Genomic DNA, 15,746 nt, shown 5'->3' with positions numbered 1-15,746 from the left:
GATAACAATGTTGCATCAAACAGGTAATATTAATGGAGATAAATTATAAAATAGAACCAAATGGAAATTCTGGAGTTGAAAAGTATAATCACTAAAATGAAAAATTCAATAAGGGGGCTCAAAGAACAAAAACTGACAGAAGGGAGAAATAGACAATTCAACAATAATAATTCGAGGCTTCAATACTCCATTTTCAATAATGAATAGGACAACTAGGCAGAAGATCATCAAAGAAACAGAAGACTTGAACAACACTATAAATCAAGCAGACCTAACAGCCATCTATAGAATACTACAACAACAGAATATACATTCTTCTCAAGTATGTACAGAACATTCTCCAAGACAAACCATAAGCTAGGCCATAAAATAAACCGCTATAAATTTAAAAAGATAGAAATAATATAAAGTATGTTTTCCATGTGAAATTAGAAATCATTAATAGAAAAAAGAATGTGGGAAACTCACAAACATGTGGGAAGTAAACAACATACTCTTAAATAACCAAAAGATCAAAGAAAAAAATCAAAAAGGAAGAGAAAATACTCTGAGATAAATGAATATGTAACATACAAAAACTTATAACTGCTAAGAAGATAGTCTAAACTACTATGTGAATTGTATCTCAAGAAAGCTTAAAAAAAAAGAAATCTTTACGAAAGCAGTAAGAATGCAATTTTTTTTTCTATGCAATGCCTTTATTATGTTGCTATGTAAACAGAGGGCAATTTTTGAGAGAATAACTTCGAAAAACATACCTATACGTACAAATTTATACAAATAAAAACTAATCCCTACCAAGTAATTTAAAAGAAAGACACTTATTCCAACAATACTTCCACTGTGTGAAACATCTCTGCAATATTCTGCATATATTTGAAATTGCCTTCAGAGTATATTACACAGTCCTTTGAATACTTTCTCTAGTAGAGAATCTGGATCTGATTTCTTTTTAATAACCAAAATTTACTTAGAGCCCAATCTGATGAAAAACAAGTAATAACGTTTTTTTGAATCAAACATAAATAATTCTCCATCTTGCTACTTTGCTTATTTTCTTCATAGCACTTTTAAAAGTCTGAAAATTATAGTATATATTTGTTTACTTCCTGTCTGTCCACTAACATAGAAGAGAAATGTACATTGCCCATTACTGTATCACCAGTGCCTAAAACAGTACCTGTTAGAACGTCAGTCAATATTTGATCAACTGAACTCTTAAAATGAAGACATTGAAGGGCAATACTACTTTTTAAAATATATACATATAGTCTTACAATTTTATAGTCACTTTTTTTTTAACTTTTATTTATTCAAGTGTGTTTTTCCAGGACCCATCAGCTCCATCACGTAGTTGTTTTAATCCAGTTGTGGAGGGCGCAGCTCACAGTGGCCCATGTGGGGATTGAACGGGCAACCTTGTTGTTAAGAGTACCACGCGCCGAACAACTGAGCTAACTGGCCACCCCAGTCACATCTTTCATAACTTAGAAATTCTTAAATTTAGCTAGTGAGGCATATAAAATTAAGAACTGTACACATCTATCTTCTAATCAAAACTTGAGGCAATATGCAAAAAACCTGACAACTCCTTTAAGTTTGGGGTGGGAACTATCATGGCAGTACAGTCCTTAATTCAAAGGGACTGGAAATCAAGCACTCTAGTAAGATAAATCTTAAAAAAACCTATCCACACTGACAAAGAACTCTGACACTCAAAAACAAACTATTTCAGTCTACTGAAATGCAGGAAATGCTTCCACCCATATTGTATAAAAATCCTACTTTCTACCAAAATCGTAATACATAACTTTATAATCAGAATATAGTTGATTTAAACCTCACAAGTCCCCTTCCATTCAATGTTTTGGGAGAAACATCAATCAAAACAAAACCCACTGACAAAAGGATCACCAGTATCAAACGCACCGGATCAACAGTAGGCAAAACATCTTTCTTCTGCAGGCCATCAACTTCATCTTCATCTGTGCTGTATTCTTCCATTGTTTCACCACTAACGAAGTGGATGACTCTCCTTGGGGCTTTCTTCTTTTTTCCGATGACTCCTAGTTCTACATTTTCAAAGACTCTTTCATTACTCATCTAATGTCAATAAGAAATTAAGAAAATGAGAATTTCAAGTGAGATTAATTTTCTTTAATATGACAAAAGAAATTCTGGGTTGCTTTATTTTAGGGAATAAAGAAACATAAGCCAATCCTTAAACAGTATTTTTAAAACAATAAAACAATCACAAGAGTGTCAATAGCATCTAAGAAGAGTTCAACGAATAATAAAGCAAAATCTGTATACTCACTACTGAGGTGAAAAAATAGAACTTAACCAATTAAGCTTTTGTATACGCCAAAAGCTAAGATATCATGCACCAGACTTCAAGTCATAGCAATTCCAATGCTGTATGTAATATGTGAAGACATGCTGGACATCAACTATTTTAAAGAGTAACGCACAATTATGGCAGGATTAATGTGTAATATCAAAGGAAAATCATACAGACAGACATATACATGTTAGATGTGTAAAATAAAATAACAGTTTATATCAGGCAACTCTCCTAAGTCTTTGGATGTGAGCTTAGCTATGTGCAAGCAAATCAAAACCAGTTCAGTTTAACTCTGAACCTCATCTTTCTCAGAACAGGAGCCCCAAATTCAAATGGCTTTTAGGGCCAAACAGGTACCAAAAATGAGTAAAGCTAAAGATGGCAGGATAGTCCCTTTGGAGAATGCCCCAACTAAGGACATTGAATTGAAAATAATTTTAAAGCATTGTGCAGGCCAAATAAAACTCATTTGTAAACCAGATCTGGAAAGCAGACCATCAGTGTTCTCCCTGAACTTCCAAATTTCTTAGTCAATAACATATAGGTGACAACAGAGTTTTCCTGATAGTAAAAAGAGTTTATGAATTTTAAAGTTATAATATGTAGTCTATGGAATTCTAAATACATTAAAATTCCACTACTAGGTAAATAATAATTTTACTTCATACATATAGCCATGTGCCAAACTCAGAGCACGTGCATACTGTGGGAGAGGATGAAGAGCTTCTCTTCCCTGTCATCTTGTCTCAAGTTTAAACACCTAACAAAGCCTTCATTGAGTCGTCTTACCTGAAGATTTCGAGATGGCACAGTACAAATAATTGTGAAAAATAATCTGGCAACAGTGGGGACCCCTGGGGTTAGGTACGAAAACAGAGAAGTAGGTAAAGGTAAGGTAGTGGTCAAGGGGGCTTTCTATTCATTTTGGTATTTTGTTGTTTATTTTGTTTTGTTTTTGTAATGAGAATATGTTCATGTATCCCTGGTACAATTTTAAAACTAAACCAAAGCAAAATGATGCAGGACTATAGGACTGTCATGATTAGAATCCATGTCAGTGAGATTCTCTAGGATAGTCCAAAGTTCAAAAATTTTATCCTGTATACAGATTCTTACACGTGTAGATATGACTTAGCATAATTTAAATCCATGATTGTTGTTCAACCACTAGGAAAATACTTTAAATTACATGTTCAGGTATGGGATTGTACTGATAAAAATAGTGAACTAGAATTGCCTAGTTATGCAAGTATAAGTAACTTTATTTTTATGCATTGTTTCCTCTTAATCCTCTAAGTTCCTTCTTAGAAAGTAGATATGGTTCTTCTGCGCCCTTCACTTCCCAAAGCTAAGTTTAGTCATTACCCAGGATTTGAATCAAGTATATCCAACCCAAAGAACACATGCATTGTTCCATTACACATGTGGTCATTACTGACAGCAACTATAACTGCTATACAGCAAACTGAGATCATAAAAATCTTGACAGCATGGGCTATCTATGGATTAACCTGAAAGAAACAAAATCCACAACTTTCATTAGACTGTCCTGAGGGTTCAAACAAACCCCAGCCATTAATAACGAGTAAAAAGTTTATGAATTTTAAAACTATAATACGTATTCTATAGAATTCTAATAACATTTAAATTCCATTACAGCCCATTTACTGTGTCCATAAACAAAATGGACAATATATGGCCCACCCAGGCCACCCTTCTTCTATCCCTAATCCCTAGGCACCGTGAACCATTCCTATCCAATCTCATTTTTCCCCTTGACATAAGATTTGGTTTATGGTTGTCCTGACATCAATGTCTCCTTTTGGATCATGACTTTCTGGATCCCCTTATAGGCAAGGGAAAGTCAGAGGAGCTAGTTTAGATCTCCAGTTGCAATACTAGCTGGATGGATCTGATACCAAAGCAGTGAATAGAGCTGAGACCTTTCACAGCACATCACCATGCCCCATTCCACCCCCATCCCACTCCCATCAGGTCAGAAGAAGCTTTTCACTGCTACCTCTAGCAGTCTCTCTGGCTTAATTTTTATTTTCTAAGACACAAAGTAGAAGGGGTGTCTCTCATTGACTCAACTACTTTACCTTCCTTAAACAACTTCAATAAATCAAAACATTCTGGTTCGGTCATGACAACTAGTATAAACTTAGCTACTGTCTCCATTAACTCTGACTCTTGGCTATATTCTAAAAGTTTGTTTGTTTTTTTTTAATCTACAAAAGCAAAGGCTGAAACACGATTCCTAGTTTTCATTACAATACCAGTTAGTTGAGTATAAACAGAACTTTGAGTAATATTCTCTATACATAATATGTAATTAAAAATGGATTTTATTTGCTCCAATCGTCACATTTCATATAGATTTTTATTAAAGGGACTTTTATTTAAGGACTTTCTTTTTAAATTTTAATATTAATTTTTTGATACAGTAAAACCCACGTTTTATCATCTTAAGCAGAAGTGAGCAAATTTTTTCTGTAAAAGCCAGAAAGCAAATATTTTAGGCTTTGCAAGGATAGTGTCTGTCACAACTACTGAAATCTGCAAAAGCAGCCATGGACAATACATAATGAATGGGCATGGCTTTGTTCCAATAAAACTTTATATAAACTGGTGGTTGGTGGGATCTGGCCCATACTCATACGTTATCATTTGTCAACCCCTCATCTGAAGGAACCAGACTGGCAAGTAAAAAATCTGTGAAAGACAATCTATGATATGTGATTCCAACTCTACTTGAGGGGTGGTGTGGGCGAGTCACTTAAGGGAGGTATTGATGGGCAAAACCAATCAGAAAGTAATTTGGTAAAAAATTTCCAACAACTATAAATGAAAGTTATTCCCTGAATTTTGCAAACGTTTCATTTTACAGATCAACAGTAAACCTGCAAATAAAATTCTTACTGTCAATTATACAAATTCCATTTTAACAAACTCCAGAAATCTGAAAAGAGTTTTCTAACACCAGGAAATTATGAGATGCAATGTCAGTTAACATTTTATTACATTTTATGGTTAACCAGTCTGTAATTCTGCTTATCTTGTTCCTCAGCACCTGTTTTTCATGGCAATTTTCTTTTTATATACTCCAGAGCACCCAGAACTTCTTTAAAACATGTACTATACTTGGGATTTATTGTGTGTCACTTTCCCCAACTAGGTGGTTAGCAACATAGGAGTAGGCACAGTGTGTATCCTTCTTTGCTATATTCTTTAGCCTATACTTACAGCTCCTGGCACATCGTAAGTACTTGGCAGCAGAGGTGCTAAATAAATACCGTAAATGAATGCGTAGTAGTGAAATTTTAACTCCTTTAATAATATTGAGGCTGACATTATGGTTAAAAGTCTAGTCAGAGAAGCTGCTGGATGGCCTGGTTTGAGGCCTAATTCTAAACACTGACCCAAGCTCCTATCTCTTACTCCCTTCCCTACGTGGCACTTGGGATTTCTCAGTTTTGACAAACTGATCAAGGAGTACAGGACAGCAGCCTCTCCTTCCATCCAAGTCTCCACCTCACTGCCTTCTTCCCTCCTACTGTGGTAAAACCACTACTCATAGAGCCGGGGTTCCCAGAGGTGTTTCTGCTTCAGGAATGTGAAAGAGAGAACAGGAAGGGAGAGTTATAAAAAGTTTGTACTGTATGAACCCATTTGTGTTTAACAAGAAAGATTATAATATGCATAGGAAATCCCCGAAAGGCTATACCAGAAACTTAGTTACTTTTGGAGAATGTGAATGTGAAGAACAGGTAATGGGGGGGATTCCTACGATTTTTTTTCTTTTTTTGCTCTAGAGCTTTCTTTACTGCTCAACATTTATTATTTTTTAACCAAGAATATGAAAATAACATAAAATCACAAAGCCACAACAAACAGACTCTCTTCACATATTTATCTGGTAAATCAGTACAGGTATGTTTACTTTGCTATTAGATTCAAAGCTTAAGTAGTGATGAAAATGATTATAGTAACAAAGGGAAAAATCAAATGGAAAATACCTACATCAAGCACTGTGGACTTTTTAAAAAGGTTCAGTTCAAGTCTACCTGTCTACAATAGGTCTCAACTGAAGCAAAAAGTGGCTTCCTAATCAATTAGCATTACCAGTAAATTCCTTCTGGACGTTACAGTCCTCTGTCTTAAGTAGAAAAACAAAACACCCAAGAAATTCCATATAAAGACTAGTATGTGGCAAAGTTTTTAATGCAAACTATACCTTATAAAAGCTATACTCATATTCCGGTGCCATTCTCTGGGAACGTGTAGTTTGGGGGAAATGTCTCACTAACATTCAAGAAGTTAACTCTCAAAAATGAAGTTACTGAAAAAGCTTAATTCTCAATGAGGGTGGGAAGATTTCCACACAGGAGCAACTTGAGGTTTTTACGGCAGAAATGGTATACACCTGAGCTGGTTTCAGTTAAAGCAATTTCTTCATTAGTTTTACTTGGCCTAAGATCCTAAACAACTACTTTACACTCCCAAATCCAAAACAAAACAAACCTCAAACCTTACCCAACTCTCCAAACTCATGTTGTACAAAACAGGAACCACTAGCCACATGTGGCTCACGCTCAGTTGCAATGTGACCAGTTCACACTGAGATGTGCAGTAGGTGTAAATGCATGCAGGATTTCAAAGACTGGTACCCAGAAGAAAATGTAAAATATCTCACTGATAACTTTCATGTTAATTACATGTTGACATGTTCTTGACACATTGGGTAAAATACAATACTAAAATTATTTCACTTCATGTTACATGTTCATTTTGTGATAAATTGGGTTAAACAGAATATTAAAATTAATTTTTTTACTTTTTTAATGTGGCTACTAGAAAATGTAGAACGTAAAGTGGGGTTCGCATTATAGTTCTATGGGACAGCGCAGCTCTGCGCCTTCGTCACCTCCCGCAGAAGTTATAAGGATCATGTGAAAACGCCTGTACACACTTAGCACTTCTTGGCCATTAGCTAAGAAAAGGCCAGATGCCAGGTCAGGCGCTCACACAGGAGAGACTGAGAAGTGAATGAAGCCGGTGTCACCTGGCTTCCAGTCACGAAGGCCACCTTTCGGGGACACGCCTGCCTTCTCTCGTTCGCAGACCCGAGGCTGGAATATCACCCGTAGAAACCTGAGGCCGCCCCTGAGAGTCTGCGGCGCTGCCAGGGGAGGGGTTGGTCAGGGGACCCTTTCTCCAAGCCAGTGTCTGAGCCGAGGCGAGGATTCTGAGGAGAAACCCCGAAATGCACCTCCGGCGGGCGGCCTTCTCGGAGGAAGGCCGACAGACCAAAAGGGCAGCTGGCTAGGCGAGGCTCTCCCCGCCTGAGCCGCGGCGCCGCCGCCGCCTTCGGCGGCCTCACCTACCTGCCGCTCTGGTTCCCTGAACGCCGCGGCGGCTGCAGCTCCCGAGGCGGCGGCCGCTTCTCCTTCCGCACGGCTCACTGACTCCCGGTCCATCGTTGTCGCCGCCACAGGGCTGCTGGTGCTGGCGAGATAGAACGTAATGGCCGATAAGCCCACTTCCATCCTCCGCCTCCCTGCCCAGTTGTGGTCAGAGCTCGCGGGCGGTCCAGTGGGACTCACCCGCAGCGCCGGTCTAGCGCCACGCCCTGACAGGCCACAGCGCCAGGAGCGGGGCGGGCCTGGGGGCGGAGCCTGGTCGAGGGGCGGGGCCGACCGGAGCCTCGCCCGCGGGGCTCGGCACCCGGGACTCGGCTGACCGCAGCCTAGGAGGCACTACTACCGGCTCTCGCGTGACGGGGCGGGGCGGGCCGTTTGCAGTACCGCTCCCGGTCCGCGTCTGGAGCTCGCCGGGCCGCCGCCTGGCATCACCAGTGATGTCATGCCTCGTACCTGTACCTGGAGCCTAACTGTGGATGTCGGCGCAGCCACTCACCAGCTGCATCCTGGGCAACCTCTCCCCCAGACATGGGTTTTTACTGCACTTGTGAAATGAGAACAGCTGCATGGTTGTTAGTCTTCAAAGGCTTGTGCTGAGATATGGTTGCTGAAAATGCGTGGCTCATGCTACATATTCCATTCCTAACCTGAATGACAGGCTAGCCAAATAGCCTTGAAATAAGAGCCTCGAAGGTGAATTTTTGCTTACATTAGTCTGAAATAAATATAGCTAGAAAAAGTTAAGGGAGACTTGAAGGAGAGCAAAGGGCAACAGCAAGCTTCCATTTTAACAATGTGAGGGATAGTTGATAATCTGTTTTAGGGGCACGTGTGTGGTGGTTAGAGGAGGCATCCCAGACTTTTCCCATTTTCCCCACTGTTCATCAACCAAATTAAAAAGTTCATGATTGTAGTGATTACTGCACTAGACTAGTTGGGGCATTACCAAGTAAATGTTTTTTTAATTTTAGTTTTAGTATGAAAGGTTTCACGAATTGTAAATGTCAAAAATAAAATACATTACTTCAGCCACGGCAGGCGGGGTGGGGTTCATTTGATACTTTAAATTCCATTTTCATGCCAGGCAAAATTCAGAAATGCTCCCCAAAGTTATGTCCTAGTGTATGTTATTCAGCATAGCGAGCAGCCAGCACACGGACACCCCTACAACCTTAAATATTCCTTTCTCTCCTGTGCAAAAGTTCTTTTTCCTTACTCCATCCGTATACTTTCCATCCTGCTATAACTTTGATATTCTAAAAAACTAAAAACCTTAAAAATAAAAGTTGATCATTTGAAAACCATCTACATTTTAAACATTGGTTGGAAATTCATAATCTATTGCTAACAAAATTAGCTTGTTGCTGAGGTAAACAAGTTTTAGTAACATAATCTGATGCTGTCTAGTGGCATTAGCCAGGCGTTGAGTCTGTCCAAAATGACAAAACAAACTGCAATAAATTGAAAACAAAAATAAAGAGCCAATTGTTAAAGACTTCATGAATTGGCCTTCATAAACAAGATAGTTTACATTACATGTATTCAAAATCCCTTTCCTCTTACTGGCAAGAGGGTAATCAACAATCTTTGTTATTAAAAATTTGTGGAATGTTTATAAATGCATGATTTTATTTTGAAAATTGGCAATTAAACATCAAATTACAATTTTCACTGAAGCAGAACTAATTTTCATGGTTTATAAGTACATTTCTTTGTTTACTGAAAATTTGAAATGCAAGTCACATTCCAACATGAACTGGAAGTATTTTCTCAGAAGTTATTTTTAACACAAATATGCAATTGAAGAGCAGTCTATTACAAACAAACAACTCAGCAACAGAAAAGCATAGCAATTCTAATGGTTTTAGTTTGGGCATTTACATTTTTGTCATTATTTCCAGACTGTCATAGGTCAACTAAAAGTGGGCAACAAAGCGACATACCAAAACTTTCCTTCTTTCACTTTGTAGTATAAGTTATATCACTATGACAAAAAAATAAATTCAGGTATGTACTTGAAAGCATAAATGTGGTCTAAATTTATCATTTAATGATACATACAGAGCTAAAAAAAGGTAAATTAGGATCAATTTCTGTGAAAGGCTGGGAAAACAAAGCTGAATAAGATTCAATAACCAGGAATGGCCATCAAATAAAAAACAAGACTTTCTTCTAGTTTTGACATACTGTTTCCCCGAAAATAAGACCTAGCCGGACCATCAGCTCTAATGCATCTCTTGGAGCAAACATTAATATAAGACCCAGTATTATATTATATTATATTATATTATATTATATTATATTATATTATTATATTATATTACCGGGTCTTATATTAAAATAAGACCGGATCTTATGTAAACTTTTGCACCAAAAGATGCATTAGAGCTGATGGTCCGGTTAGGTCTTATTTTCAGGGAAACACAGTAGCTACATAAATATTTTAGTAGAGAATATTTTCAAGGTTATCCCATTCCACAAATAGGGGGATATATTTTCATCATCATTGATGCACAAGAATAAGGTGGTAAAATTAAAAATCCACATTAGGTTGATTTTAAGCATAAATTGTTAAATAACAGTAGTGGCTTCACTTATGGAGCCCAATATACCAGGTACTGTGCTACTAAGGGTTTTCCTTGTATTTTCTCTTTCTCACAGTTCTGAGATACTATTGCAATTACCAACATTTTCAGATAAGCAAAAAAAGGTTTAAAGAGGTTAAGTAACTTGTTCAAGGACAAAGCTGATAAGCAGAGCAAGGATTCAAACTCAGGCAGTCTGATTCTAGAGCCTATCCTCTTAGCCACTCTGAAAATGAAAATGTCAAAAAATGGGGTATTAGGAGGGCAGCAAATTCTTAGACAAAAGGTGAGTGTGATATTTGGAAAGATTTGGATGGAAATTAGTAAAATGTGTGTATTTTTTGAAGTGTTATTACGAGATAGCCATTTGTAAACTTAAGGCCCTAGGTGTTAAGAAACAAATGAAAATGCCCAGTGAACTTGTTTTATTTGATTCTGTGAACACATTTGTTTTAAATGAAATTTGGTCAGATTTTTTTGTGTGTGTGTCACAAGACTATACTATTGATATTCAACTACCAGAATTTTTTATATGGTATTAGTCATAAAATATTAGTTTCTTTATACACTATGCCAAAACACAATATTCTCAATGTTGAGGACCGTGCATCTTCATCTGAAGTCTGTACCTACGGGGGTCTTCTGATAATAATCTAAAAACCAAGTATAAAGATATAAGGAGGATTTCCACAAGTAAGGATGCCTTTCATCTCAGGGCAAGATCATCCATGTATCTTTTAACACAAGAAGGAAATGGCAAAAAAAATCAAGGTATACTCATTAACTGAAGGTTTTCATACTCCATCTCCTATCAAATGGAGTGTCAAGAAACAGACAGATATTTCTTGCACCACTTCTGCCATAAATGAAATTCTGAACCCCTTAATTGATTTCCCAAAGTCAGAAATTATGGGCCTGTCAATATGTCCAGTAATAACTCTTACCTCTTTTGAGCCAATGAGGAGCATATTTCCCTAATTCTATTTAAAAATCATTTAAAAAGCAAGCAAGCATGACTCCAAATATATACATTACACATTCTCCTCCCTTGATGAAGATATGGGACCTTTCTCTGAAAAGAGGCTCACAAAACTTTGGCATATGTTGCTTAAGAAAAATAGACGACAGTCACAGGATATTAGTCCCTTCTGTTTCCCATGAGAAGGAAAAGCCTTTATGCAGCAGTGTAAGAGGAGTCTCAGGTGAAAAGTCGGCGATTTTCTTAGTGTCAGGCTCATCTGAATTATCCCACTCACAAGCAGGTACTGTTGTGTAATTTGACTGTTTTTCCACTTATCATCCAACTGCTACCGAGAAATGCATTGTTTTAGGCTAAGGAGAGAACACTTTAAAAAACATACAATATGCTCCTCAAATGATGATTTCAAATGAAGACAAAATGAGAATTGCAAACAGTAGCACATACATGCCAAACTCCAAACAACTTGTGTGGCATTACATTAATTCTGTCAAAGGAAATGTGCCATAATTACCAGTTTATAAGGTCTATTTTCACTTTAAAAGTATCCGAAAATTACCTTGTATTCAATATGCCTGGATTATAGATAAGCGGTCCAGGGAGAGGGAGAGGGCCTAGAGTCATGGGTTAGCAACTACTCAACACTGAGCACAAATCATTACCTACCACTAATGACAAAGTGGGAAAAAAACTATGATAGCAAAATTTCATGTATCAATAACTACTTTACAAAAATAACAAGCCACAGACTATACGACTGATCTAGAAGTAAAATTTAAATGAATCCCCCAACACTTGACATAAATTCATCAATTCCTGTAATTTATGGCTCAAAAGCAAAGAAGGTATTAGGTTCAATAGTAATGCAATGGCTTAATGTTCAGAACATGGTAATTGGAATTTAGAGCAGAATTTTTAAGGTGACTCAGTTTCTAATCCAGTAAATGCCAGTAATGAACAGAATCATCTAACTCTGAGCTGTGATGATGGCTTTCTCATTTTGTATATAACTTATTTGGCTTTATTAATAATCATGGCTAGATTTTAAGAAAGACCAAAACTATTTACATTGATTTAGCCATGGTTCTCACTGACATAGTTTTTATTAGAACTTATTCAAATCTCTTGGTTGCTCTTCGTATTCAAATATAAATTACTTGCTTTTCTGAATACACATGCATCAACTTGAAATTCCTTCACATTTAAATGCTTTGTTCCATTTTTTACTGAAATACTTGTTTATATGTAGGATTTCCAGGTGGGAATTCCCACACGTTGGAATTTTTTTCACTTTCCTGTTCCCGAATCCCAAGTTATAAACTGTTTTCTGTTCGTCACAATGAATCGTTTCCACAAAGTGACGGCCAATACTGCCAACCACTTGGGTTCAAGGAGCCAATTTTCCCGATTTCCCAACCAACTTTTCTTGGGATTTGGGAACAGAAAAGCAAAAAAAAAAATTCCTGAGAAGGGGCGGGAATTCCCACCTGGAAACCCTATTTATATGTACTAGAGCTACCTGTAAAACAAATTCAATTTTATTTTATATTAGGTTTACTTTTTAGACCTTTCATTCTAAAAAGTAAACCATAATATACTTTTGGCTTACTTTTTAGAATGGTCTAAAAAGTAAACCAACATTCACTGACATGAGGTATTAATATTATATTAATTTTACCTATATTAATATGCTTGATGAGACTTCAGTTCTAGTAAATTTAGGACTTCTCACATTACTATATCCTGTATTTATTTGAATAAAGTAATGGTATATATAACATACTTTAAAATCACTTTTACTACATGATGAAAAGTACTTTTTTCCAAAAAAATCCTCCATAAAATTGCAATCATTGTGCACACATACATACATACATACACCTATCTGACATGCCAGCAAATTTATTCCTAGGAGAACGTGGACACCCGTTACATCACATTGTTAATTTGCCCTTTCTTGGTATTGTAGTTTTTTTATAATTATTTTTTATGTCTTTTTGTTCTATAATTACATATGCATTGTAAGCTTAAGGAATTATATACTTAGTTTTATGTTTGTACGTATTTAAGTAACAATATAAAATTCAGGAAGAATCCAATGCTGTATATTAGATCTACCTAGTGGTCTAAGCTGGAAATATAACAGATAACAAAAAGCCAAAGAACCAATTTTAATAGTGAAACACACAGGAAATTTGTTCAACTTATTAAAGAATTTGACTTTGGTATATAGTACTTACGCCGTCAAAAATCAGTACCTTAATACAAACTGAGAACAGAAGAATGGCTTTTGTAACTAAAGATGCCAGATTGAGGAATTAATGGAATCAAAATTTTAGACAGCATCTCTAATTCCCTTATTTTACAGAAGAGGAAAGAGAAATGAAAGCTGAACTACGTGTCTATACCTTAGTTGTCCTTTGCCACAGTTATTTTTGCTTCTGAAAAATATAATTTGCATCAGACACAAAGATACAAAAAACAATGCCTGAATCCACAAAAGGAAATGAGTGAGACTTCCTTTCCCTGTCAAAAGTCAAAAGTGGAGCCTTGAAGATAAAAATCACAAAAATCCATGCCCAGAAAAGGTGGTATGCATTTTAATTAGAAACTAATTTGACGAACAATATTTTCTCTATTGTCAAATTTCTGTAGCTGGACCTTACAATGACATTTCTGCAGAACACATGATACATCATTTTTACAGGGTATACAATGTCCTATAAGAATATTCTAGTTTTTAACTGGTGAAAATAACTTAGTGGGATATAACATCTTTGCCCAAGTAAACAAGAAAATCAGTTGCATTCTTCATGTAATTATTTTCTAAAGATACTTTGATTTATGAGACCTTCTTAAAACACTTGAGTCATAAAAAATACTATAAAAACTAGCTATTTCTTTCACTCTCTCCATTTACTACAAATGAATCCTTTACTGTAGATCAGCAAATTCATCCTAGTCGAAAATACACTGCTGCACTACATCTTTTATCATTACGATGTCAATAATAGGCATAATTATTTTAGTATTTTAAATTAATTCCATATCTTATTTAAAAGCCATTGTTCTAAATGAACTGTGCAGCAATCCAAAGTAAACAACAACCAGATCAACCTTGTTATGTTCCCATTATTTTTAATATGTAACAGTAACAGGCTAATATTTGCAATTATTTTTCCATTAGGAGATCTATATGTTATCTATTATCATCAAAGCATATCAATTTCTTCAAGCAGATTTTTGGTATGTAAGAAACAGAACAAAATTGGCTTTTCAAAAAAAATCAAGTATTGCCATTAAGGCTTCAAAAATATGAGGTAAAAAATGCAAGTTATATACAAAACATATTGTATGAACTGTAACCAAATTCACAATTTCAATTTAAATGGCAGAGCTAAGATTTTCTATGGCAACATTATCTTAGTTATTCTAAATTAAACAAAAATCCCTAATAGGTAGGTAACTCTACCGTATTTCCCGTTAAAGGCATACTTGCTTCTAGGGATAGTTTTAAATGACATAGTGCTATTGGTTTTTCTGTCTGCCCTTTAATGTGATACACTGATAATTTGAAACCATAAAGAAAGTTAACAACCTCTTAACTTATAATGACTTTGAAGTTTATTTTACAGCACTTTTATTGAGACATCATGTAACTACTGACCAGGACTGTTTACAAATGTAATGCTTGGCCTTTGAAACAATTAAAAACTTTTAAGTACTAAAATTTTACATCATGATTTGTTTAACTTAAGAAGTGTTACGATGGCAAAAACTAACAGAAGAAAATCTAAAGCAAAAATATAATGATTTCCACAAAAACCATACATTCTTCCCTTATTTGAGAGGGCAGGAGGGAAGAAGGAAGGAGGAAAAAGAAAAGGAAGAGGAAAAGGTGAAAAGATAAAGAAAGGGCAAAACAGGCAAGAAAAATACTTTTTTCCCTGTTTGCAAAAAGGAGGGAAACTCTGAGGTCTCAGCAAATAATGTAATCAACTGAGTCAGTTTATATTAAGGCATCTTCTTTACATATTATTGAATCCCATCATGCCTTTCATATTGCCAGCAGCGCCCTGTTGAAACTGCCTCATCATTGACTGAAGTCCTGCCATACCACCTAGAATGAAAGTAAAATCAGATAATTATAGTAGAACTTGAAACATTTGTTACTTTTGTCTAGTATTTTAACTTCCAAAAAATATACTGGGTTCTGACTGCAATTTGGTCATCAGCCTTAAAGAACATACTAATTCAAAATTTTATATTCACCAGTATCCTCATCTATAAAAGACAATAAAGAACCTACCTCATCAAGTTATGAGAAATAAATGAGATAATACATGAAAAGATCTAGAACAGTACCTGTTACACAGTACAGAGTCAAAAAATCTAAACAAAAAAAGTATTTTCTG

General features: G+C 36.0%; 1 protein-coding gene across 4 annotated transcripts in view; it reads right to left on the bottom strand.

Moving 5' to 3' along the window:
* Positions 1–15,746, bottom strand: part of LOC109457487 (signal recognition particle subunit SRP54) — a 69,197-nt gene that overhangs the window by 10,659 nt on the left and 42,792 nt on the right. For 2 of the 4 annotated variants that reach the window (XM_019750441.2, XM_074328140.1), the window contains one exon: positions 13,916–15,451. The exons of 1 other annotated variant lie outside the window; for it this stretch is intronic. In XM_019750441.2, coding sequence (XP_019606000.1) covers positions 15,360–15,451 — 92 coding nt within the window. In that variant the 3' untranslated portion in view covers positions 13,916–15,359. Of the gene's footprint in view, positions 1–1,929; positions 2,104–7,731; positions 7,996–13,915; positions 15,452–15,746 lie in introns of those variants that run through there. One more of the 4 variants, XM_019750460.2, reaches the window with a different exon arrangement.

Source organism: Rhinolophus sinicus, linkage group LG03 (assembly GCF_036562045.2).
Source record: "Rhinolophus sinicus isolate RSC01 linkage group LG03, ASM3656204v1, whole genome shotgun sequence".
Taxonomy (NCBI): Eukaryota; Metazoa; Chordata; class Mammalia; order Chiroptera; family Rhinolophidae; genus Rhinolophus; species Rhinolophus sinicus.
The sequence above is the reverse complement of the archived record's forward strand: the minus strand, read 5'-3'. Positions and strand labels throughout refer to the sequence as shown.